Source organism: Corapipo altera, unplaced genomic scaffold (genome assembly GCF_003945725.1).
Source record: "Corapipo altera isolate COAL_440 unplaced genomic scaffold, ASM394572v1 71, whole genome shotgun sequence".
Lineage (NCBI taxonomy): Eukaryota > Metazoa > Chordata > Aves > Passeriformes > Pipridae > Corapipo > Corapipo altera.
Window position 1 is genome coordinate 505,238 of NW_020884916.1, and position 23,421 is coordinate 528,658.

General features: G+C 49.5%; 1 protein-coding gene across 3 annotated transcripts in view; it reads right to left on the reverse strand.

Moving 5' to 3' along the window:
* The window catches only part of CADM1 (cell adhesion molecule 1), a 136,657-nt gene that overhangs the window by 41,862 nt on the left and 71,374 nt on the right, over positions 1-23,421 (reverse strand). For 2 of the 3 annotated variants that reach the window (XM_027655795.1, XM_027655794.1), the window contains exons 1-3: positions 9,795-9,861; positions 3,210-3,356; positions 1,979-2,131 (exon numbers count right to left, since the gene is read on the reverse strand). In XM_027655795.1, the coding sequence (XP_027511596.1) occupies positions 1,979-2,131; positions 3,210-3,356; positions 9,795-9,846 (352 nt within the window). In that variant the 5' untranslated portion in view covers positions 9,847-9,861. Of the gene's footprint in view, positions 1-1,978; positions 2,132-3,209; positions 3,357-9,794; positions 9,862-23,421 lie in introns of those variants that run through there. The other variant, XM_027655793.1, reaches the window with a different exon arrangement.

The following is a 23,421-nucleotide window of genomic DNA, read 5'->3' on the forward strand; positions in this document are numbered from 1 at the left end:
CCTCTAACCTCCATAGCAATTTTTCTCTCCTGCTGTTCAGCTCCAAGGCTCAGCCGTGAGCATGGAAGCAGGCCAGCAAACATCAACTTCATTTCGGATGCTCGAAAAGCCACTGAGCACAAGCACAGAGTGGAATGCAACCACCTTGGGAACACCACTGCCTCCCACCACACTCCCACAAACCACCCCAAAACCGCCCCAGCATGAGGAGGGAGCCAGCTCTGCATCCAGCCACAGGCATCACATCTGATGACAAGTCCTTTGGGATGAAGATCTGCTGCTCTCCCATCTGCCCTAGCTCAAGACTGCCCCAAAACACAAAGCTGCAACAGTGTACTCAATGAAAAATCATCCAAAAATATCAAGAAACAGGTTGTAACTTCAGGGGGTAACAACCACTGCAGCATAGCCCAGAAATGGAACAAATGAGCTCAAAAATTACAACACTGGAATGAGGAACCTCTTCCCCATGAAAGCACCAGCAGCAAGGCAAAACCCAGGAAAAAGTGGACAGCGAGACTTTGTATGGCAGAGTCATGGCTTCAGAAAATCCCAGAACTTCCAAAGGAAACTAAACTTTGCTCAGATCAATGTGATTAAGCAACTGCATAGTTCAGATGTGACTCACAGGTCTTCAAGCTAATGAAGAACAAATATATATAAATACCATCCAGATGATCAAGTGGACTAATTAGTCACTTGTGGCTTTTCTCTAAAAAGAACAGAACGGGCTACATATTTGAGACTTTCACATGTTCCAATTAGGCAAGAATAAATCTACATTTCGTGTCACAGAAGACATGAAAGTGCTGAAGCAAACGCGCGGCTCCCTCCGAGCGCCGACTGCCAAGGGGATGCCTCAACACCTCACTCTGCTCTCCCAAGCCAGCAGCAGCAGAAGCAGACGAGCAAAATCACTCTCTGAAAGAGCCTCAGATCTGGGCAACCAAAGTCTGGGTGATGAGCACGAGATCTTTGGCAGGGAACATGTCCCTGTGAGGACCAGCTAACACAGAAAACCACTCCTCTGCCCTGGCTCACTTCCTTCCCTAATTAGGGAGTCAGTAATAGGAAAGACAGGGAAGACGTGCTATCCTTGGTGTCACGGTGCCCAGTCTCTCCATACAAGTGCTAAGGCAAACTGTTCCCTTGTTCATCTTCTAATAATAGACCTTCCTCATCCTTGCCTGCTTCCTGAGCTGAGGTTTGACCTGAGTATGTGATGAAGGTGACAAGAAATCACTGCTTTAGTGGTGTGGGGGAAAGGCAGCACACACTGGCCATGCCACAAAGCCTTCTCAAAAACAACTGAAGTACAAGGCAAGAAAACAGACTTTCCCCTCAACTCTGAAGCATGATTCATGTTCAAAAAAAACCAAACCAAAAAAATCTCCATTATGTCTCCCACTTGAAAGACACGCAGTGCTGGCTTACAGGTGAATGAAGTGAGTACTCTGATTTCAAACACTTTGCTAGGTTGCCAGCAGTGAAACGAAATCCAACAAACTGTTTTTCCCTGTGTACGATTAAAGAGAGGAGCTGGAAGAGCTTCCCGTGCCTGTGAGCGCTGGAAAGCACACAGAAACTTTGAAGGTGTTGATAACCATAATAGCTGGAGTAAAACTGCTTATAAACATTACTTAGCAACGTATAAAAACCTAAGACCCAAATCTCATTAAGCAAAAGAAGGAAGATTTAAACTAATCAGCAAGGGAGATCTTACATTAAGTCACCCTCCCTGATTCAGGTTCTCCCATTAATGGAGCCTTAACAGCCACTGATAATCGGCAGGAACTGCTCTAACAGTGGAGCTGCTGTCACTGCATGTGCCTGGCCTCAGCTCTCACTGTCCAAATCCTTGCTTTAAATCCCTCTCCAGGTGGCTGCAGCTCTCCCAGCACCGCAGAGAGCCCCATCCCACTGACCCTGTGTGTCCAGGCACCACAAGGTTCCCCACGAGCCCCGACCGGGTCCTTACCGAGCACCGTAATCGTGGTGTATATTTCCTGGGGGGGGTCAGTGTAGAGCTGGCAGAAGTACCTCCCTTCATCAGAGATGGAGACGTTTGTCAGGGACACTCGGAGCTCACTGTTGGAGAAGTTCACCAGCTGGAACCTGCTGTCCTTCAGGGCTGTGGGGCAAGCACAGCCTTGGTGACTGCGCGGAGAGATGCAGCATCCCCTTCCCACCACACCACAATCCCAGAGGTCCCCACAGACAGCAGCACATCGAGGCACCCCTGGGTTCCTGACCAGCTTCCATCCCACTTCTAACCTTGAAGTCACACCTATAAAACCTTTCTGGTCTCAGATAATTTCAAATAATCAACACAAGCAAATCACAGGGCACAGCATCAAATCTTTGGACATGGTTTTATTATCAGAGGGCTTAGGGATGTGTTGGTAAAATGCTGATGGTATTTACACAGCCCTGTAACTGCCTAATGCACTCAGAGAGATCATGAATGAGAAAGGAACTGGGAGAAGTAGAGTTTAAAATCACTGTCCAGTAATGGCCTCCCAAATTCTTTTAAGAATTTGGAAACTGAGTTTTTAAAATGTCATCAGCCAAACATGAGGGCCTGGAACAACAGCAAACAGGAGCAAGCCAGGCCCAGCCTGTCTTTGTGGGTGGACCATACCCACATCAGAAGGGCACAGGGTTTGTTGTGCCTCTCCACAGTGCTGGGCACAGGGTACAGCCGTGTCCCAGACCCACAGGGACATTAACACAGACCATCTAAACTGTCTCACTGCAGCCACTGTGGCATTGCCACCCTAGACAGAAAGCCAGGCTCATTCACTGGACATGCAAGTGACGTGAGAGTTCAGTTTGGGTATAAAACAGCACAGATTGTCCTGAAATTCTCAGTCTTTGGAACGGAGAGATTACCTCTGAGAACACTGCGCTGCCTCGGTGTTGCCCTATTCAATCTGTTTGTGTCAGCTAAATATTTGGCACTCAATTGCAATTCACCCTGAATTACGACAATCAATTCCTATTGCAAAGTAAGACGCTCTGACTTTTAGAGGGGACCGTGAAGGTTTCCATTAAGGAGAGAGATTATGATTCTCTGTCTCACCTACCTCCACAGCACCAACTGAACTGTAAGTGCCCAGCGTTACCTTAACAGGAGACATCTCTGCAAACATCTCCTGAGTGCGAGTGAGGCGCAGAAGTCGTAATCAAATGAGGAACAACAAACTTACGCCTGAAGTCTCTGAAATAGATGGTCTGCCTGTTGGGGTTCAGGAGCTGGATCACCGAGTCATCGCTGTTCTTGACGCGGCAGCTGATGGTGGCAACGTCCCCCTCCACCACTGTCACGTCCTCTGTCACCAAGTTCTGACCATCACCTGCAGGACAGAGCAAAGGCAGAACTCGAGGTCAGAAATGACACCAGTGAGTCTCATTTGGGAATGAAAACCTCCACTGACACCAACAGAGGAACACTGGCCGGCGAGCCCTCGGCTCTGGGTTGCCCAGCCAGCTGGCCACCACTAAATTACAGAGGAGCAATGGGAAGGGGACTCTGCCATGGGAATAGTGGAACAAGGATTACTGCCACGCATAGAAACACCAAAAATTCGTTTCCTCTCTAAACAGATGAATTTTGTTAAATTACCTTGAAAGAACAACTCGCTGTAAGAAGCACTTATCCTCTGACTGGAGCAGACAGACTTCAGGGAATCAGTCGTTACTCACTCTGTGTAATCAGGAGGTGCTATTAATGTCCAGAGGCAGGAAAAAAAAAAGGATCCCATGCAATTATGCTGTGGGAGCCTTGTAATCATTTACAGGTCATCACCCCGAAAACTCTCCTCCTAATGAACCGAATCAGTGCATCACCCGCACGCTGAGACATCCAACACCACAGAACACAGGGGAGGGGAAAAGCACTTTGCATTTCAATTTTTCTGTAGCTATTGGGAATCAAAGTGGGTGAAATTTTGAGACTTTGATTGCCAATTTGCCAAAGGAAGTGCAGGTACACTAATGGGCACCTGGCCACGGGCTGTTGGTCAGGAGCATCCTCTCCTGCTCCACAGCTGCCTGTGCACAGGGAGTGGCAGGGAGACAGCCCAACTTCCACCTTAGCCACGAGAAAGCCAGGATTTGGATAAAGTTTGTGCACAGCAAATCTGGGGATGGTATTTATAACCCAGGTTTTCTCTCATCCTGCACTCTTCATTTTTTTTTCCTTTCTTTCCAACTTGAATTCATCATTTGACAAAAAGATGCAATATTTGGAGAGACTGATAAACCATCAGACACCTCTCCATATCCAATGGACACCAAGCTGAGGACTGGGCACATTCTTCTGCCTTCCCAGCACAAATTTTGTTTCTCCAGGTTGATGAACTTTGAAGTGCAACAAGAAAAGTTGTTATCAAACACCTACATTGGAGCACAGACCCCCCTGCAAGAGGGGCAAAGAGCCTGTCCTGCACATCTGCCTGGCTCCTGCTCCATGTTCTCTGCATCAGGATGAAGCTGGTTCTGCTCCACACCCTCAGAGCAGATGAGCATCCAGTCACCCCATCACACTGACAACACCCCTAACACAGCCCTCTTGAACCCTGGGGACAAGGGTCAGTAGTGGTCTTGACAGTCCTGGGTTTATGGTTGGACTTGATCTTAGAGAGCTTTTCCAATCTAAATGATTCTATTCTGCCTGTGGGGACAGGTTCCCAAATCCCAAGGGCCATCACAGCAGAGCTCTACCACAGCCTGTGCCACATCCCATATCCCCACAGCCAGGTCATGGCATCGACAAAATCAAACATCTCAAAAGTGGTTCATGCAAAAATATTAAACATTACTAACTACTTCTGGGGAATAATTTTATCAAACCCATTCAAAATAAGGTTCTTGCACAAGGATCAGCTTGATATGTTCTCATAAATGCAATATTCCCTACAAATCATTAACAAAGCTATTAAGATTCGATTTCCATCTAAGCAATTATTGCCAGCATATTTTTTTACATTTACTTTAAAAGACTCAATCCTATTTTCAATTCATTAAACTGTTCCTTGCGTTTACTGAATTTTACATCAGCTTAGAAGACTATCTGAATTAATAAGAATTACAGTAGAAGTAATTTAGAAATAAATTATTTGAAGTTCAAGCCACTGAAGCTTTTCAGGCCAGGATGCTGCATTAAACCTACCGATGGATGGCTGCAGAGTCCAGCCCTCGGTCTGGGCTGGCATCAGCTCCCTCTGAACAAGGCATTTATCTGGGTTAATGACAGGCAGGGTGCACATAAGGACACGCTGAGCCCCCCCTCAGCCTGGAGCAGTCACAGCCTGCCGGGCTTTGCCTATTTATTCTGAATCAAAGGGTGTCTAATCCACCGCTGTCTGCTCCGCTGACCCAAACGCAGCACCAGCACACACCCCTCCAGATTTGGGGTGTCTTTGCTCCCATCTGCTCCTGCTCACCAAGACAGCAAAGTTATTTCCACGAGCAGCGTCAATTACAAACTCCAAATTAAATAAAAATGCAATGCAAAGTGAGAACTCTTTAGACCCATCCTCACGTCAACGCCTCGGGAAGTTTCTCTGTAAATATTTACTGTCAGTATATAAGTATTTTGAGGAGCATTAAAGTAGACACATTTAGAGCGTGACAATATTTTGGAACAGAAAAGGACAGACTGGGGAGGGGAGATGGAAGTTTATGGACTCAAGGTGGAATCTCAGAGTTGAGAGAAGCAAAGGAAAGCTACTGTTGAGAATCAACCTTAAATCCCCTGGCAAGGCTTTGAGGGGGCAAAGCACGAGCAGATCCAGCAGGAAAAATCCCAAGAGAATTACATGGGTCAGATTTTCATCTATAACACGTGAAGGAACTATGAAAGCCCCTGTGCAGTGTCCATGTATCAGACCAAAACTCCCTACTGGCACTCCAGCACAAAGGACAAATCCTCACCCCAGTGTGTGATGTGCTGGACAGACTGACTCCAGTGCATCACACGGAATTCCGCAGCCGGAATTGGGTGTGTGCAGTGCAAGGGGGAGGGAAAACGCCCTGTGTGCTTCCTTCATTACCCAAAGCAGCTCTCTGGTTTCATTCACTGAATCTCCCCGTGCAAGGTGAAAAACGACATTGTGTTTTATACTTACTGGAAGGGGGAGTGAGGCGGGGGAACACAACGCTTGAGGGACGCTTTGGCTGCAACCTGCACAATTAATTTCTGCACTTGTCTTCCTGCCTTAGACCACTGCAGTCTCTGCTCTTAAGGCTGCACACAGACACAGTCGAGTAAATTGTGTTTCAAAAGTTCCCCTCAGCTGGACACAGCCCAGGGACCTTGGCTCACATGCAGCGGTCACATTTAAAATCAATTCTCTCTCGTAGCACACCGGGCTAGAGGGAAGCGCCAGGGAGAGGAGAGGGAAAGATTAAAAATACGTGCTGGGGAGCACGATTCTTCAATTTCTATGGAATTTCTAAGCAAGCCTGAGCCACAGGTATCCCAGTGTGAGCAGTGGCACTGCTGGTTCAGTCTGCGGGATCCCGACACAAACGCTTTCCAAGGAAGGGGAGTTTTCATTACACCTGAACTATGTAAGCCTGTAAACCTAAACAAAATTCCTCTTAATAAATTGAGTCAGAAGAAACAACTCACAGAGATACACAAACTGTCTATTCACACACTCGAGGAAAAAAGCAGCACGATGCTCCACGCCCAGAATTAACACAATTTGAATGTCAACACTCATCTATCAGTTTCAGGGACCTAAAAGGAATGTGGTGGTTCAAGAAACAGCCAGAGCTGACACAAGGGGGTTTACAAACACTGAGCATCCACTTCCCCCAGAAGTTTTGTCTCCTTCATGTTTTTTTCTCTTGGCTGACCAGATTCTCTGCTCTCTCATCCATCACAGAGAGCTTCATCTCTTCCCTTTAACACAATCATCCCAACTGGCATTTTGGGAAGAGCACAGAAACCAAAGAGACTCTTGGTCAGGATCAGATACAGGAAAAAGGAGGAAACTCAATTGCCATTTAATTACTCTGCAAATTTGCTTCTAGGAGGGAGAGAAGAACAGCCAAGGCAGTGCTGGGAGAAGCTGCTGGAGCTCCACCCACCCGGGCTCCAAGTCTTGAGAGACTGTTTCACAAAGCTGCAGTCGTCACAGCTGAACTTTGGAGGAGAATGGACAATCCATGCTGATTGTGCTGGCAAGAAAAGGCAATCGCTTTTGACGGAGTTAACGTCGTGGCATCTTTTCATGGGCGAGAGATTGGCAACAATTTGGGACCAGGCTGCCCACAAAACACACTGACAGTGGCCGTGGCCTGCAGTGCACAGGGCAGGGCTGCAGCTGGAGGGTCCTGTGCCGGCACACACGGGTCGGGGTGGGCAGCAACGCTTCCAGCCCGCACTAAAGCCAGCCTGCACTCCTTGATGTGTGCTTGGGGCACACCAGGACAGGGCTGTTCTCATCCACTCACACAAGGAAGGTGACAGTGAAAGGCTGGGGCGAAGGGAAGGCAGGAGAAGAGGCAGCTTCCTGCTCCTTCCAGCCATGCACAGTCCCCAAGGGAAACCCTCCAAGGCCACGGAGCCTGGAGCCAGACGTGGCACCTCTGAGCAATTCTTCTGTCAGTGTGACCCTCACCCTCAGAGGAAAATTTTGTTTTCCTTTAAGATCCGCAACTAACCTTTTGAAACAGCAACTTTCTCTTTTAATAAGATGTAATTACCAGCTTTGTGACCCCGAGTCAAGCCTCTCTGAGATTTTCCCAGAATTCGAGTAGCTCTTATTCTCTCTTCAGCATCCTCTCCATAGCCAGCAACAGACTCAGCAACTCCAGTTCCCAGGTAAAAAGCTCTTAAAAAAAAAAGTAATAGTGGCAAACAAAAAGATTTCTAGAAAAATCTCATTTTTGAGTCTGTTCTATGCAAGTCTGTCAGCTGCAACACATGGCTGGGGAGTTTTGCTGAACACCAAGAGTAACAGGTTCTATCCAGGAAGGTGCAGCTGAGCCAAACCAGGCAGAGCCTGCTCAGTGACATGAAGGGAAGGGATATGGCAGCTCCACGTCTCTCTCTGGGAGCAACTACAGCAAATTGAAATGGTAATACTCACCTGGTATTCAGATTTTTACTTTCAAATTTAATGCATGTTATCATTTCTTTATTGCTGCACCAGGTTTAAAAGAACTGCTTTGAGAAAGGGCACTGCTGCTGGATGATTCTGCTGCTGCCAGGTTTGGGATCACCTGGTGATGCTCAGAGCATCAGTTCCTATTTAGGGGGGGGAAATGCAGGGGTGGGAGGAATTATCATTCACAGAACCTATTCCCAAAACATTACTGTGGTGGATCTGTAAACACAGATGGCTGATGGCCAAGGCAGTGCACTGCCAGCAGAGGCACGACTCCCTGGTGACCTACAAGGTATCAGAGGTGTCGGCAGAGCCAAGACAGACACTGGCCTTGCCACGTGTGCCCACAAGCAGGGGCGGTGGAAGACACTTCCCACTCACTTGCACCCGTCCCACACGTGGCTGCCACGCTGGGTGGCTTTTCCCACAGGCTTCACCACCAAACCCAGGGCAAACAACGTGTACATGTTTAAGGACAAGCAACCATGAGACCCAGGCAGATCCCACCACTGATCCACGCACAGGACCAGCTACCACAGGGTTCCTGCTCCTGATTTTGTTGAGCCTCCCTGACGTTGTTTGCAGGAACAGAACCGCTCCTGCTGCTCGGCGTCCTCGGCGCCAGGATCTCATCTCCTTGTCACAGGGAGATGAGATCCTTGCTCAGCCCCAGCAATCACAGGGACCTATTTCCCCTCCTTCTCAGCACATATTTTCGCGAGCGAACGCTTTCGGCACCTTTGCGCGGCGCCCGCTCCGCTCCCCGCTCGCACCCGCCGCAGTCACACTTCCCCTGAATTACTCTCCGCATTCAGAGGGAATGTGCAAGATGGTGCTAAAAATTACTTATTGTGGGGAGCGAGTTTACGCTGTGAAACAGCCACTTCAGAGAAATATATTGCAAATCCAAGCGAGTTGTGCACAGATATTAAATTTGTGGAGAAAAGAAATGCCGCTGCCACCTTTATGGCTTTTCTGGCTTAAAGAGTAAGAATAAAGGATGACAATAGCTCTGAAATTACACTGGAGGCTGCACTGACTTTAAACATAGTGAATATCTGTGTGATGCAATGGCATCGGGGAATTCTTTCCACTGGTTTGAAACCAAAACGGTACAGGGACAGAAATCCTGAGCTATGACAGAATTAAAATATTTCTTTGGCCTTAGGAATAAGATGCTTTTTTCTGCCATGAAAACCTCTGCACCTCTGGGCAAAGGGTTTTCAGCCTGAACTGGTTTCTTCAACCCCCCTCGCACTCCTGTCGTCGCGTCCGTGCAGATTTATGATCCGTCACCTGTGCTGGGATTAGATGTCACCCTTGTCTTTCTATTACCCAGATATTGATAGATCAAACTCCCCGGCCATACATCGCCTGTCCCTTCAAAGGTTACTGTCGGTGGACACCGGGGATCAATATCCATCTGCTCTGTCACCGACCAGAGGGGACACGGCAAACGCTGCACCAGGAGCCCGGTGAGGAGGAATGCGGCATGGCAGCAGGAGTCTGTTGCTCTGCACATCTCAGGTTTTTATCCCACATTTCTAATAAATCCTGTGATGAAAAGCAAATCACCGCAATTGCCAGAAATTCAGCCTTTCAGGATACAACCGTATTTCAAGCCAGTGGGGCTGAATCATTTGGAGGAAGAATCCTACGAGTCGCACTCACCACAGTGGAGCTTCTGTTGTCTAAGAAGCACAGAGACACGTCTTGCTGACATGGCCAGTGTGGAAAGCTGTGTGGGTCATTTAGAGCTCATTTCTTAACCCACTGGACAGTTCTTAAATAAAAGATGTTGCTACAGCAGTTCTTTATTTTGTTAATCTCTCTACCTACCTACAGAGGGATGCTCAGTTTCAGCAACTTTCCAGAAGAAGAGTTTTAAGAAAGAGAAGCAGTTGATCTTTTGCTTTCTTTCTGGAAGTTGATGGTCCATTGCCAAGACAGTAAAGGTCACATACTAAAGACTGTCCTGCTCCCAGAAGGTCAGGGGTTTACTCAGGTGTCCCCCCAAGGACTCTGGTACGAGCAGCTCCTCAGCTGCTGCACAGCAGGGAGACAGAAGATGTTTTTGTGGGAGGATCTGAGAAGGGCAGGCTGCTGACAGCACCTGATGGATGCTGTGGGCTCTGAGGGGGCTGTTGGGGGACATCAAGGGGCAGAAGCAAGAAGAGTGCAGAGGAGAGAGCAAATAGGCAGGAAAGGGCAAAGCTGTGCATGGCCTCAGAAGAAATACAGTCAGGGACCTTCGCCTCATGTTCCTCCTGATGCCTGTCCATCACTACCAGCCATCGCCTGCCAAGGACACCACCTAAAATCCACCCCTGCCATGCCCCCACCACTGCTCAGAAGCAGCATCAGCAAGGGAGAAGGTTTGACAACATGAGACAGTCCCAGCAGGCCACTGCTTCCATTCAGTGTGTTTAAATAACACAGTTAGGATCAACACACATTTATTATAAATGGTGCCCTAATACAGAACTCCTTATCTGCATTTTATCTTCCAGCTACCTTCCTACCAAGGACACCCACAGCCCAGATCCAGGGAAGGAGACCTTGATTAATCCCGAGTTTCAAACACAGGTGGAATTTCTTCTCCCTGTCATAAGCTGCTCCATGGGGAGCTGAACCCTGATGTACAGCAGGTGGCTGCAGGTAAGAGGAGGGAGCACTGCTGAAATACTTGGTTTTCACCATCAGTGAGCATGTTCAGTGCATTTCCCTGACTAGAACAATGCTGTTTAACAGCACCTGCTGCCTCACACTCCTTTCTGTCTCTGCCACATGGGTAAAGCTGCAGCAGCCCCTGCCAAAACCTGAGCATGGGAGGAGAGAATTTACACGTTTGCAGGTTTGTCAGCATCACTGTCACCTCTCGTTTTGCCCTGCAGTGGCCAGCAGCAGCCACCTGCCTCGCACTGAGCACGGCACTGCTCACACCCTGAACTGGCACACGGAGCTGGGGAGGGAGCTCCCCATCTGCTCCCTGTCCACCTTCCCCTCAGGTTCACCTGGGGACAGGGCAGGGGATTGTCCCACAGCATCACCCACAGCATCACCAGTGAGGAGCCCTCCCAGGGACCCCACCAGCCCCTGCCCTCACCCCCCAAACACTGTCACCTCCAGGGGCTCTCTGCTCCCCCCCGGGGGCTCTGGGACAGTGCCATTGCCATTGCCAGCTGCTGTGGGACACACTCGATGGATCTGATGGCACCTGTCCCACGTGCACCCCCAGAACTCCCATCAGCCACAGCGACAGGGTTTCCAGCAACACGGAGTCCTGTTTCAAGTCAGATGATGGGTTTCACTGTACTCTAATGAGCAGATATGTCTTATATCCATACCTGTAACCCATTTTTCTTGCAGATTTTTTCACATCCTTTTTATTTTTTACTGGCAGTAGCATCTGTCACAACGTGCAGCTTAATAATCTTTTTTAAACCCAAGAAATCTGTATTTCCATAAAGCACCCACGATGAATTCTGATCAACACCAGCCCAGTCTCTTCCCTACAGAAAGGACTTCCCTTCACCACCTGCATATTTAAGTCTGAAATCTTTAGCTCACCACTGCAATAAGCAAGGAGTAAATGACAAAATTAATAACAAATGGGCTCACCTGTAGAAAATGTCCTGAAGCACAAGAGGACAACAAATAGCACACTGGAATACAGTATTTCCTTGGGGTATCCTTGCTTATTCCCATCCTATGGTTCAGCACACAGTCTGCCTTAAATCCCAGTGCTATCCTTGCCATGTTATACACAGGAGCCCTCCCTAAAACACCTGTCCAACTGTTATCCCAAAAGTTTACTGTTACATAAAAGCAGGAGGCAGAACATTTACCAGCTGGAATGACCAAGAGCTCGGACACTGGAGTGACCCCTCTGCTACTGGCCCATCGAACTGAACGCACAGACAAATCCTCCTCTATGGATCTAGCTGAGTTTCTGTCTTGCCCTTTGAAGTTAATTCCCAGTTTGCCATCAGGGGAGGAAAGCTGATCTCACCTCCCACGAAATCCCAGCCTTTGGAGTGAGTGGCTTTGCTCACAGGTGTTATCTGCCCACTCTTCACCTCTCTGGGCAGGAGCATGGATGTGAATGTCTCAGTCCTGGATTTTGGTCCCGCTGCACCCACGGTCACTTCACTGCCAACCCATCACCTGTATGGGCACTGTGCCATAAGGAAGGGGCACTGTCTTTAGGGGTCTCTTCCTTCCCTTTCTTTTTTTAAGCATTCCCCCCCCACCACCTTTTTTGTTTTAGAGATCAGAGACAAAATCTTTTGTCAAAGAACAACAGACCCCCATCAGCGACAGACACTGCCCCCAAAAACAGGGCAAAAAAAAAATCTCAGCAGCAGCATTACAATCAAAGCCAGGACTCCTTCCAATTTCTACTTCCCAGGAAGGATAAAAAGGTATAACAGAAGTCTTTAGTCTAGATCCCAGATCAGACACGATGATGAATGCTCGCCTAAAGGGCAACATATTTGTAAGTTTTAAGTCTCTTGCAACACCAACTGTCCTGATTCATCCCCGCGATAAAGGCAGCTCTGAGAGCTATTTTACCATATTTATTATTTTACAGAGGAGGAAGAAAAAATGTGGAATCAGCCCTCAATCTGCCACCCCTCGGATTTATAAATGTTAGTGTAGGACCAGCACTAACGTCTTTAAACATTAATCTCCTCACTGCAGTTCCTGCACATCCCCCTTCAGCCTCCGCCCGGTGGCTCATCCAGGCTGGGGGAAATAAAATTCATTTTGGTAGGTTTTTTTCCCCTTCATCTATGGGATTTGCTTTGACTAAACCCATGAAAAGAAGAGAAAGGGCAGATGCTCCTGAACACATTCCTGCCTGCTGTCAGTGCTCTGCCAGCCGAGTGGAAGGCACAAAGCTCTGCTCCAGTGTTTATTTTTAAAGATGCAGCTTGCCTGATCCACACTCACTCCTCACGCCTTGTTTTCAATAGAGACTCTGTTCTCTTTGCTGGCTGCCAGGACAAAGGCAGAGCTGAGAGGAAGGGAAGAGAAACCGTGTTCTGCACACGAAAATAAACCCTTGGGTTTACAAACTGTGAGCCCAGTCCCACTCACTGCCTCTGCAGGTGCAGCAACACGACCGTGAGGTACACTTCCAAAAAACACAGTCATGATGAGAGAGAAAACAACTTTGGATGTGGTCCTCACCCAGCCTTCCTCAAATCTGCACCCAAACCCCCTCAGATGCCCACCCCATCCCAAGGCAGGCACAACGAGCACAGCACTTTTCTCTCAGCAAGCTCTTTGTAAATTTTATCACTTATTTCTTAAAGTTGCAATTGCCTTTTAAAATTAGATTGTATTTAGTTTTTAATTAAATCGTCATCGTTGTACAAAACCCCACAGGCCTTGAGGTTTAGATTGTCATTTTAAACAAAAGTAAAATGGTAAATGCCTTTTCCATCCAACACCATTAGGTATAATTAAGCAGTGGGTAAAGCATACATCGTGCTATAAATGCCATTTAGTTTTACAGTGAAACTCATCAACATTTATCAAAACATTGCCTCAAGAAAAGAATGAGACAGCTCCAGCGAGTGACTTCCATCCACTGCTGCCTTTGAAGCAGCTGCTCTGAGGCAGAACTGCAGCAAGAATAGCCTTCCCATTCCATATTTTCACCTTTTTGCTGAAACATTATTTTTTTGCCACGTCCCTGTTTGTGGCAGGATGGGTGGTGTGTGACCATCACTCAGGAAGGGGCTCCCGGAGAGCCCCAAGGGCAGGGGCAGGACGAGCAGCCTCAGGCAGAGCCCTGTGGGGGTCCCACCAACAGCCCCACGGGCACTTTGTGCCGGGTGCTCCCCTGCCCAGCTGGCACACAAAGAGAGGCAGGAGGATGCTCTGGGCTCAGGGAGTGTCAGCAGGAGTGATGCATCCTGCTCATGAGAACCCTGGGTTGTTCCAGCACCTTCTGCCTTGCACCTGCTCAAGCTCCACAACCCCACCTGCCAACATGGAGCACGAGGTGACAGCAAAGTCTGGGGCCGAGGGGTGTTACAGTGGGGACAGGACTGTGCTCCTGCTCCTCCCCACAGACAGTGGCCCTGCCACAGCCCCACGGGGACTGGGCTGCCCAGTGGATTCACACCCATGCCCACAGCCACTGCACCACAGTGCTCCTGCAGGTGGGAAGGCTGACAAACAGCACTTCATTCCTGCTTTCAGGTGAGGTGCCTCTGAGCTACCGCCAAAGGGACGTGAACTGTAAAGAAAGACAAACACCAGCCCCGTGCATCACCAGGCACCACTGCTGCTTTAAAATCTCAACATTTCTTGTTTTCTCACGAGAAGCATTAAAACAGTCAAACCGAGCCCATTAGAAGCAATTTTCAATTTACTGCTCCTCCTTGATATCCACACGGCAAACGCCAGCAGGCACCGGCTCCATCAATAGGGATCCAGGCACCCGGTTGCCTGTGAACACTGAGAGTGTCTGACGCTGCAGCTTCAGGCACAAGGCAGAAAAACAGATTCGAAATTGATGTTTCATCATTACCCATCATTAAAAAATTATGCTGTTGTACAATCTCAGAAGCAGCAAGGAGCGAACGTCGAATGACTCCGCAAGTGTTATCTGTTCTCCTTCCCTGCTGTGGTGCAGAGGGGTTTTTGGTGCAGAGGGGTTTTTGGGTGATGAGTGTCTCTCCTCCTCCTGCTCTCCCCAGCACCCCAAGCCCTCGGCATCACGGCTCTGCCGCAGCAGCAGCCGCTCTCTGCTCGACATCTCCTTCCTCCGTGTTGGCAAGGCAACAGGAGCACAGGGCTTTGGGGAGCCCATGGCTGCACCCGGAGAGGGGAGAAGGGAAGGGCTGCAGACACCCAGCAATGCCCCAAACACCCACACCTGGACCCTTCTGGACCAGTCTGAGGCTGTTCCCAGCACGGGGCTGCCACGATGCTGCTGGGACCCAGAGAGCAGCCACGGGAAAGTGTCCTCAGCCCTCCCTGGAAACCACACACACGTGCTCCAGTCAGGGCTGGGCCAGAACTTGAGCACTTCCTGCCCCAGCCCCTGGCTTACAGGTTTGCCCACACTGCCTGTCTGCAGACAACCACTGCAATGGGACACAGGCTGGGGACAGCAAGGGCCACAAAGCAAAGGTGGTATCAAGACGTGACAGAGCCATGCAGTGCTTGCCATCTTTGGGAAAACCCCCCATAATCAGTGAAAACACTCAAGCAACTCATTCTTCCCCCTCCCCCTTTTTTTTTGCCTTTCTGGTTCTCAAGCAAGTATTTTCCATCTCTTATGTTCTCACACACCCATGGGAAGCCCTCACTGGTAATCCACACAGGGATGTCCTGCTCTGCACAGGCCAGGGGGGGAGCAGGAGGACGTGCTTTGTGCTGCTCACCTGCCACATTTCCAAGGTCAGACACAAATGGATTTTGGTCCATACGCACTTGTACTCCTCCCAACAACTCAGCTCCTGCCCACCTGGAGTGTCAGAACTATCAGCATGGAAACTCCTGCTCTCCAGCCCACTGCAGTGCCCTTAAGGGGAAGGGGGTAGGGATTTACAGGTGAGCCAGTGAGCAGCACAGCCAGGGATTTTGGAATTGGACACTACATCCAGCACCCATCCTCTGAGTCACCTTGTTTGAAAACTGCAAATACAGAGAGGCCACTCCACCAAAAATCCATCTTCTTAACTGCTTGAAACTAAATTTAAAATGCATGTATGCAGCGCTCCTCTCTGCTCTCTATTCTGAGCTTCTCCTTTGGCCTTATGATAAAAGAATGCAGGAAATTATAACCAACCTTCCCCCAGCCCGGAAAAGAGAATTAATTACTGCAAGCAGAAAGTCAGCACTCTTCCAATAAACCAATGCAATCCATCCAGGCACTGAAAAGCAAGGAAAACATCCTGGGGGCTCGATACCTTGCTAACCATTCACAGCGTGTGCCGCCGTGGATATTGTGGAACAGCTGTGCCCAGGACTATCACAAAGCCAACATTATCTTTGCCATTATTAGAATTAAATAAAGGCTCCCATTCCTGATGTGCCTGGGGTTACAAACCACCTCAAACCCCTGCAGCCTCTCACCTGCCCGGCCCCACGGAGGGTTTGCAGCTTTTAGCCAGGATTAGATGATGGCAAAGACTGGTGACAAAGTTGCTTGACATGCCAAGCTGCCAACACCCCCTCAGTGCTGCCCACAGAGTGCAGAGCAGCTCTCCAGGATATTCTGAGGACCCCAGTGTGGGCACATGGGAGACATGCTGGGCTGGGGGGTCACTGCTCCCTTGCCACTCACATCCCAACACTGGCTTTCCAACCCACGTCCTGCTCTCCCCTCACCACTGCTCTTCCCTGTCCTCCCTGGCACAAGCCTGGGCAACACAAGTACCCAAGTTCTTTCTGATGCCCACGAGGGAGCAGCTGGGCAGCACAGGGCTGGTGACTCCCCAAAACGAGGTGTTCAGTCACCCAGCACAAAGCTGGCACTGAGCATGGCTGCAGGGGGAACCAGGTGTAGCAGCCGTTCAGAGGACACAACCAACCTCCCTTCCTTCTATTTGTAAATACAGTAGGTGTATTTCAAATAAAAATACACTCCAACCATCAAAGCCAGGCAGGCTCCAACCCTCCTGCTGCCATGTCACAGGAGACTCGAGACCTTTTACAGATGTTGCCAACAGCAGCTGAAAATCTACCAGACATTTGCTTAGCATTTCTTGAAAGAACAGTTTCAATTAGACACATTCTTCACAGTTCTCTTCTCAAACCCCAACAGTTTGAAGAGATCTGCTTGTTTTTGCCAAGTTTTCACAAACTGTAAGCCTGGCCCCCTCGCACTCAGCACATCAAGGGTAGGATATTTAAAACAAGGCTCATTTTCAATGGAAATGTTCCACAATAAATAGCTCTGCAGTGCAGTTGTGAAAATTTAAGTTTTCAGCAGTTGACTTTTAATCGGGAGCTGCATGTGCACCCGAGAGCAAGAGAAATCCTCCCCTTAATCATTTGTATTTAAAACCACCTTATAAAACCTATACAGAGCATGGTCTGTCCAGAACAACCCCTTAAGTCCCAGCAACCCCAACCTTCCAGTAACACTTCTCTCACCAAACTGGATGACACACCACGTTTTGGAGCTACAAATGAAGGACAATTCCTTGCAGGTATTTTTCTAGCAAGTCACTGAAATGACAGCCTGGCTCAGTCTGGCTTTTTTAAAGCAGTTTATAAATGTTAAAAAGGCTTTTACTGAGGAGCCACTTGGGCAGAGCCCGTGTGGAAGGTGTTTTTGGGTCGGGGATTGTTTTTTCAGCTAAACCTGCCAGGGCTGTGTGTTACTGAAGGGTTTGCAGGCAGGCAGGTCAGCTGTTTGCTGGAGGAGCCACGCTGGAGTGCAGGTGCCATCCATCACTGGATCCCTGTCAGGTGCTCACCGGGTTCTGCCTCTGAAGTTACATGAACAACTGGCCCAGACCTGAGCTGGAGCATCCACCCTGCAGGCAGCACTCCTCCCTCAGCTCACCTCGGGCTGCAGCTTGGAATCATTACCCTGGAATAACCATCCTGTGAATGGAATGTATTAAGCCCAGCTGACGAGGTAAAACACTCCCTTTTGTGGAAAAATGCTTTGACACAGACACCGTGTGCTCGACACCCACAACAAGGCAGGTGACTTCAACCAGCAAAATTTTCTTTTCCTACTGCCTGTACTTAATTCAGGAGGAGCTTGTCCTGCCCTCACCCCCTGAACACAGGGATCTAAGCAGCGTGCATGGAAATGGATTGTGGAGAAGGGCTCTTCTCCAACTGGGGCTGAATCCTCCTCTTGGATGCCCCGAGGCAGCCGCACACAGCTCGTGCAGGGTGATGAACGGCTTTGGAGTTTGGGCTGGTTATGAGAACAAAACAAGCCATCGTGAATCCAAAGGTTTTATGGGAATGCTGTTTCGTATAATTTCCCCAAAAAACCGAATTACATTCTGCTCATTAGCAAATGTCGCTGCACAAAGCAGAGGATTCTGCAAGTGGATTAACACGAAGGCAGCACGGGGACAGCGGATAACGACTCCAGTCAAATTCTACTTTAATGTGCCCAAAGAAACAATAGTGCAATCAAACGGGGGGGGGGGGAAGGGAATCAGAAGAGAAGGAAATTCATCTGCTGTACTCTTCCTTTCCATACAAAATGCAACACAAGGAATTAAACTTGTCACTCTCAGCCGGGGGCTGCTGTGAACCGCACGACAGAGTTGAACCACGTGCGGCTCCTCTGGTGCCAACGAGCCCAGGGATCTGTCCTGGCACTGGCAGCTGGGATGTTTGGGATCACCTGCATGCAGGATGGGAAGCACTGATCCCCTGAACCTCGCACCAGATGTTTTCCCTGGGAAACTGTGTGTTTGTATTCATTTATTCCGAACTGGCAGAGCCCTGCAGAGCCATGAGGATGCACAGCTTTAAGGGCACTGTCACCGGTGCCATGCCTCAGACTGAGCCACAATTCACATTGTACCTGTTGTCTTACTCAAAAGCCCAGGGACGAGTATTTCACACTGGCTCATAGGGGTTCTGGTCTGTTTTCTAAGCAAACATCAGCAAAATGTTCTCTGACAGGCAGGTTACCTGCACAGACACAAACGGCCCTTCTCTGAGCAGACCCGGCAGTAACTCACTGCAGAAGCCAAAGGGATTCTTATTCAAACTTTGCTTCTTGTTTGGAACCTACCAAGCTCTAAAGGAAACATTCAGAATAGGGAAGCTTTGAAATACACCAGTAGAAATTCCAGGTTTGTAAATAAATCCTGGTGTGTGTACAGAACAGGGCTGGGTCGTTTACGAAATCTACATGTCAGGCTGTTTTCTTATCTGGAATTTTCCTGCTATCCCACTGGCCACAGGCTCACATCAGCTCTGCACTTGGGCTTGGGATTATTGGTGACTGGGACTCTGAATTCAAGAACCACCACCCCACCCATCTGCAAAGCTCTGCACCACTCTGAGATGCAGATTTTCCAGTCGGTCCCAGTTGACTCAAAACAAGGTTTTGGTGTGTCAGGACTGGACTCCACCCCTGAGCAGTTCCCAAAGCCAAGCCACATTCACCCAGTGTCCCAGTGCTCCCTGGCAGGGTGCAGAGCTGCTGCTGGGTCATCACTGAATGGGATCTCAGCCACGAGGATGGGCCACCCGCCTACGTGACACGGCTCCTGTCCCCAGCACCCAGCCCACACCTGCTATCCCACTGCTGCTTCCCAAACACCCACTGGGGCAGGCACCTTCAGGAACAACAAGCTTGGCCAGAGCAGCTCCTCCATCTCCTGCCACCCACAGCTAAGGAGGATGGTGGTGGTGGGTGATCATTTTGCTATGACAAGCCTCGCTCAACAGAGAAAACCACTTGCAGCACTATTCTGGTCTAAAAAAGACCCAATTGTGCCTTGACCCCATTGCCAGAAATCATTAATGGCAAAACCCCAAAGAACCACAGCTTCTCAGCCCTCTTCCCTTGCTGCCACCCTGCTCCCCCCGGCCAGGCCGGAGCCTGGTCACAGCCAGAGCCGGAGGGAATGTTCCCAATGGTGATCCCAATTAACGAGCCCACAGCTATTCACGTTCAAAGGCTTCGCAGCTTCCATTGAATGTTTCCCTTTTGTCTTCCCATCCCTTCCCAAAGCGAGGGCTCATTACTGCTGCAGCCCCGGCTGTAATTGCTTGGGAATGCGGCTCTCGGCACAATACCCCAGAGAAGCTGCTTTATGAGGCTCCTCATGCTACTGAAGAATGCCATGAAAACCCCAATCCCAGATGTCTGGCTCCGAACCAGGGAACTTGGCCGGCCTGCCGAGGTTTCCATCGCGCTGCCCCGGCTTTGTGCTTATGTAAGGGCTCACAAAGGGACACTGTGGAACAGCCACTGTCACCGCTGCCCTGGGCCAGCTCCCCTCGGCTCTGGGCAGCACCCTTCACACCCCAGAGGTGCTCTCAGCAGCACCCTTCACACCCCACACCGGCCTAGAGAGAAACTCAGCACTCACGTTTAAGTTTTGCCCAAGCGAAACCACAAAGGAATCTCCTGTCCACAGGAGCAGCATCTTAAAACAGGACAGAGTCAATAAATGTCACTACTGCCACTGCAGTGCCCAGATGTGCCAAACTCATGACAGTTTGGGCAGCGTGGATGGCTCCTCCCTCGTGGGGGTCAGGGCCATGGGGGCAGCCCATCAGCTCTTCATCACAGGAGACCAACTACATGTTACAGGGAGGAAAACCACATTATGCATGAGCTCTTTGGCATCACGGAGGCAAGTAACAACAACCTTCTCAGAACAGAAAAACAGGTCAGAAAATGGCTTCAGAACTGCAGTGAGAGAATTACTCATGCACTGACACCCCCCAGTAACGGGCAACCAAATGACACGGTGGAATTATCCATGTTAACATTTCTCACGTGGCTTAGAGCACTTAGAGCATGATTTGGACCAAAGCCATGTCTTCCAGCTCCTGCCTGAACTGGAAGGGATGACCAAGGGCAATGAGAGGTGACATCACCACAAAAGCAGTGATTTTCCTGCAGCAAGTTGTCACCCTGTAAGAATCCTACTCCAGCCTGACCACCCAGGGCAACCGAACAGGGGCTGTGTGATGTTCTCTGGCAGAACGCAGGGGAGTGCTGCTACAGGAACTGCAATAGCCAGGGTGTCTACAGCCGCAGTGCTTCAGTGCCAGAAGCACTCTAGGAACAGCAAATAAACACAGTGAAGCCTCTCAGTGAGACTGCCAAGCTCAGAAAGCCAGCACTCTGTGTCATCAACGGAGCCAGGCAGCACCAGGAGCTTCCACTGCATCCCCAGGATGCTTTGGCACACCTGGAGAGATGGAACTGCTGTCCACCACTAAGAAAAAGATTTTTTCTGAGTTCAGCACATCTTCTGCTGCCATTATTTCTGTCACCTAACACAGCCCACATAAGACATGCCAATGTGTCACAGACACCACGTGGCACCTGCAACAGTCACGGGCTCTCCAAGCCACTGCTTTCTGGCCCCAAAATGCACCTCCTCAGCAGCATGGGAGGGAAAGGAGCTCTCCTGGCTTAGGGGGTGAAGCCAATCTCCCTGAGCCATCCCTACTGCCCCACTGGGCAGGAGCACTGCAACCCTGCCAAGGACAAGGGACAAGGAGAAAGTAGAATTGCCAGGGTAAAGGAGGCCAGAGGCTCCAGACCACGGGAGATTCACCCCTTTACTCACTGGAGACAAAGCTGAATTTTCCTTGTTTGTCAGCTCAGGTCCCACCATCACAACCCTCCTTCCCCCCCGAGGGGGTTATGGAGAGAAACATTTTCTGTGAGTGACACCCCTGGCGTTTGACAGATCGTCCTTCTGCGAGAGGGAAATGGAGGATCGGGTTGCTAAAAGCATCAGCCTGCTTATCAATCTACGAGCAGCATCTTTAAAGGTCACAAGTGGGAAAAAAATAAAAAATCAGCGACTCATTCTAATTCCTCGCAAACAGGAGCTCATTTTTCACAAATCCACCCTGCCGTGCTCGGTAACGTGACCTTTCACTTACAAAGAGAACAGCCGATTTCTGTCTCTCATGCGTTACCCTCCCTTATTTTGCATAAATTAGACACAGGCTTTGTACCATCCTAACAGGTTTTCCCAGCAGTTCCCGAAAGCTGCTAAAGCCATTCTGGTTTTGGCCCTGCTGAGGGTGTGGAGCCCACGCAACGGGCAAACAGGAAAAGCAAAACTTCAATGAAAAATGCTGCCTGTAACCACAGGAATGCTGGAAGCCAATCCAATCCTCAACTTTGCAAACACGTCATCAGGAAGACACTGGCCTCCCAGAATGGGAATTTTTAAGGGTACCTGGTGTATATGAAGACAATACAAAGCAAGGAAACCTGACAACAAGAACATGACCCGTCATCTTGAAACCTTTCAGTTTCTCAACATCTCCAAAAATTCAAATCAAAACCGGAATAAAGCAGGAAAACACGTGGAATCAGAGCTAAATACAACCTGAAGGACAGGGCTACTCGTGGAGCCCTCAGAGGAAATAAGTCCCTGTCATTTTTAGCTACTCCAGACTGTCAAACACATTAGGACTGAGGGTGCTGACCTATGCTCTCACCCAAGGAGGCAAAGGAACAGAGGCCTCACCTCCTATAACACAGTACACCCACAAAGAGGTTTAACAGGATTTGCTTGGAAAGCCATGTTATTTAACACAATCGTTACATTTTGGCAGCTACAGAAGTTGGCAATAAGAAAGGGAGGTTGATCTTCAGCTCCTTTACTTACTCATAAGGATGTTCGATGCTCGCGCGCTCTTTGCCCACTCGCTTGCGAGGCTTCAGCTCTTACAGGAGCAGAACACACGACATTTACCACGGCTGCTCTGCAATTATCTCTGATTTCAGCTGAAGGTATCTGAAATGTCAGCATGGGATTCCACCCACACCCATCGCTGCCCAACTTCATTTTGGCCAGAAACGCTCCCGCATCTCCAGCCTGCCTGGCAATTCCTCCCGCCCGACAGACCAGCTTAAGAAAGGGCTCACACTTTCCTAGAAACCAACCTTCAGCCTGGAGATGACCAAAATGTGCTCCCAAGGCATGAGAATTGTCACTGTTCCCTGGAAAGCTTTTGATCCCAGGTCGGTGCAGGCCTGTTTGGACAGCGGGGGAGCACTCCAAGCAAAGCTCCAGCTCTTCATCTCACATGTGTAAGAGAGAGCAAAGGGAAGACCATGCCAGTCCCCCACAGGTTCTGCCAACAAGCAGATTCTGTAAAAATACCTCGTATTCCTCCCATAACCAAAAATGGGAAGCTAGTAGCAGCCTTCCCTCAGTTCTGCTGGCGGAGGAAGGCGGTGAGTGGGTTCTGCTGAGCCATCAGGACCAACACCATTGGAGTGTTGACGAACGACGCAATTACAGCCCAAGGCAGCACGTAAGTGGCCGTGGGAGGGGAACAGCCACATTTGCATTAAGTTGTGGGAGCTCTCGAAGGGGATCTGGCAGATAACTGCAATTCTTTCCACCCTCGGTCTTCTGGAGGTGACTCAAAGATGAGTCAAGGACTGCGGGCAGAGGTGAGCACGCAACGACCACGCTCGGGCTGAGACCAACCAGCAACATCAGCATCTTCCCCAAGTCATTGAGGGACCTCATCTCCAGAGCTAATGTTGTTCTGTATGTCCACGAATTATCGATCTCAGTTGCTGTATCAATAGCAGGAGGCAGAGCAGATCACAGACAATCCACCCTGCATG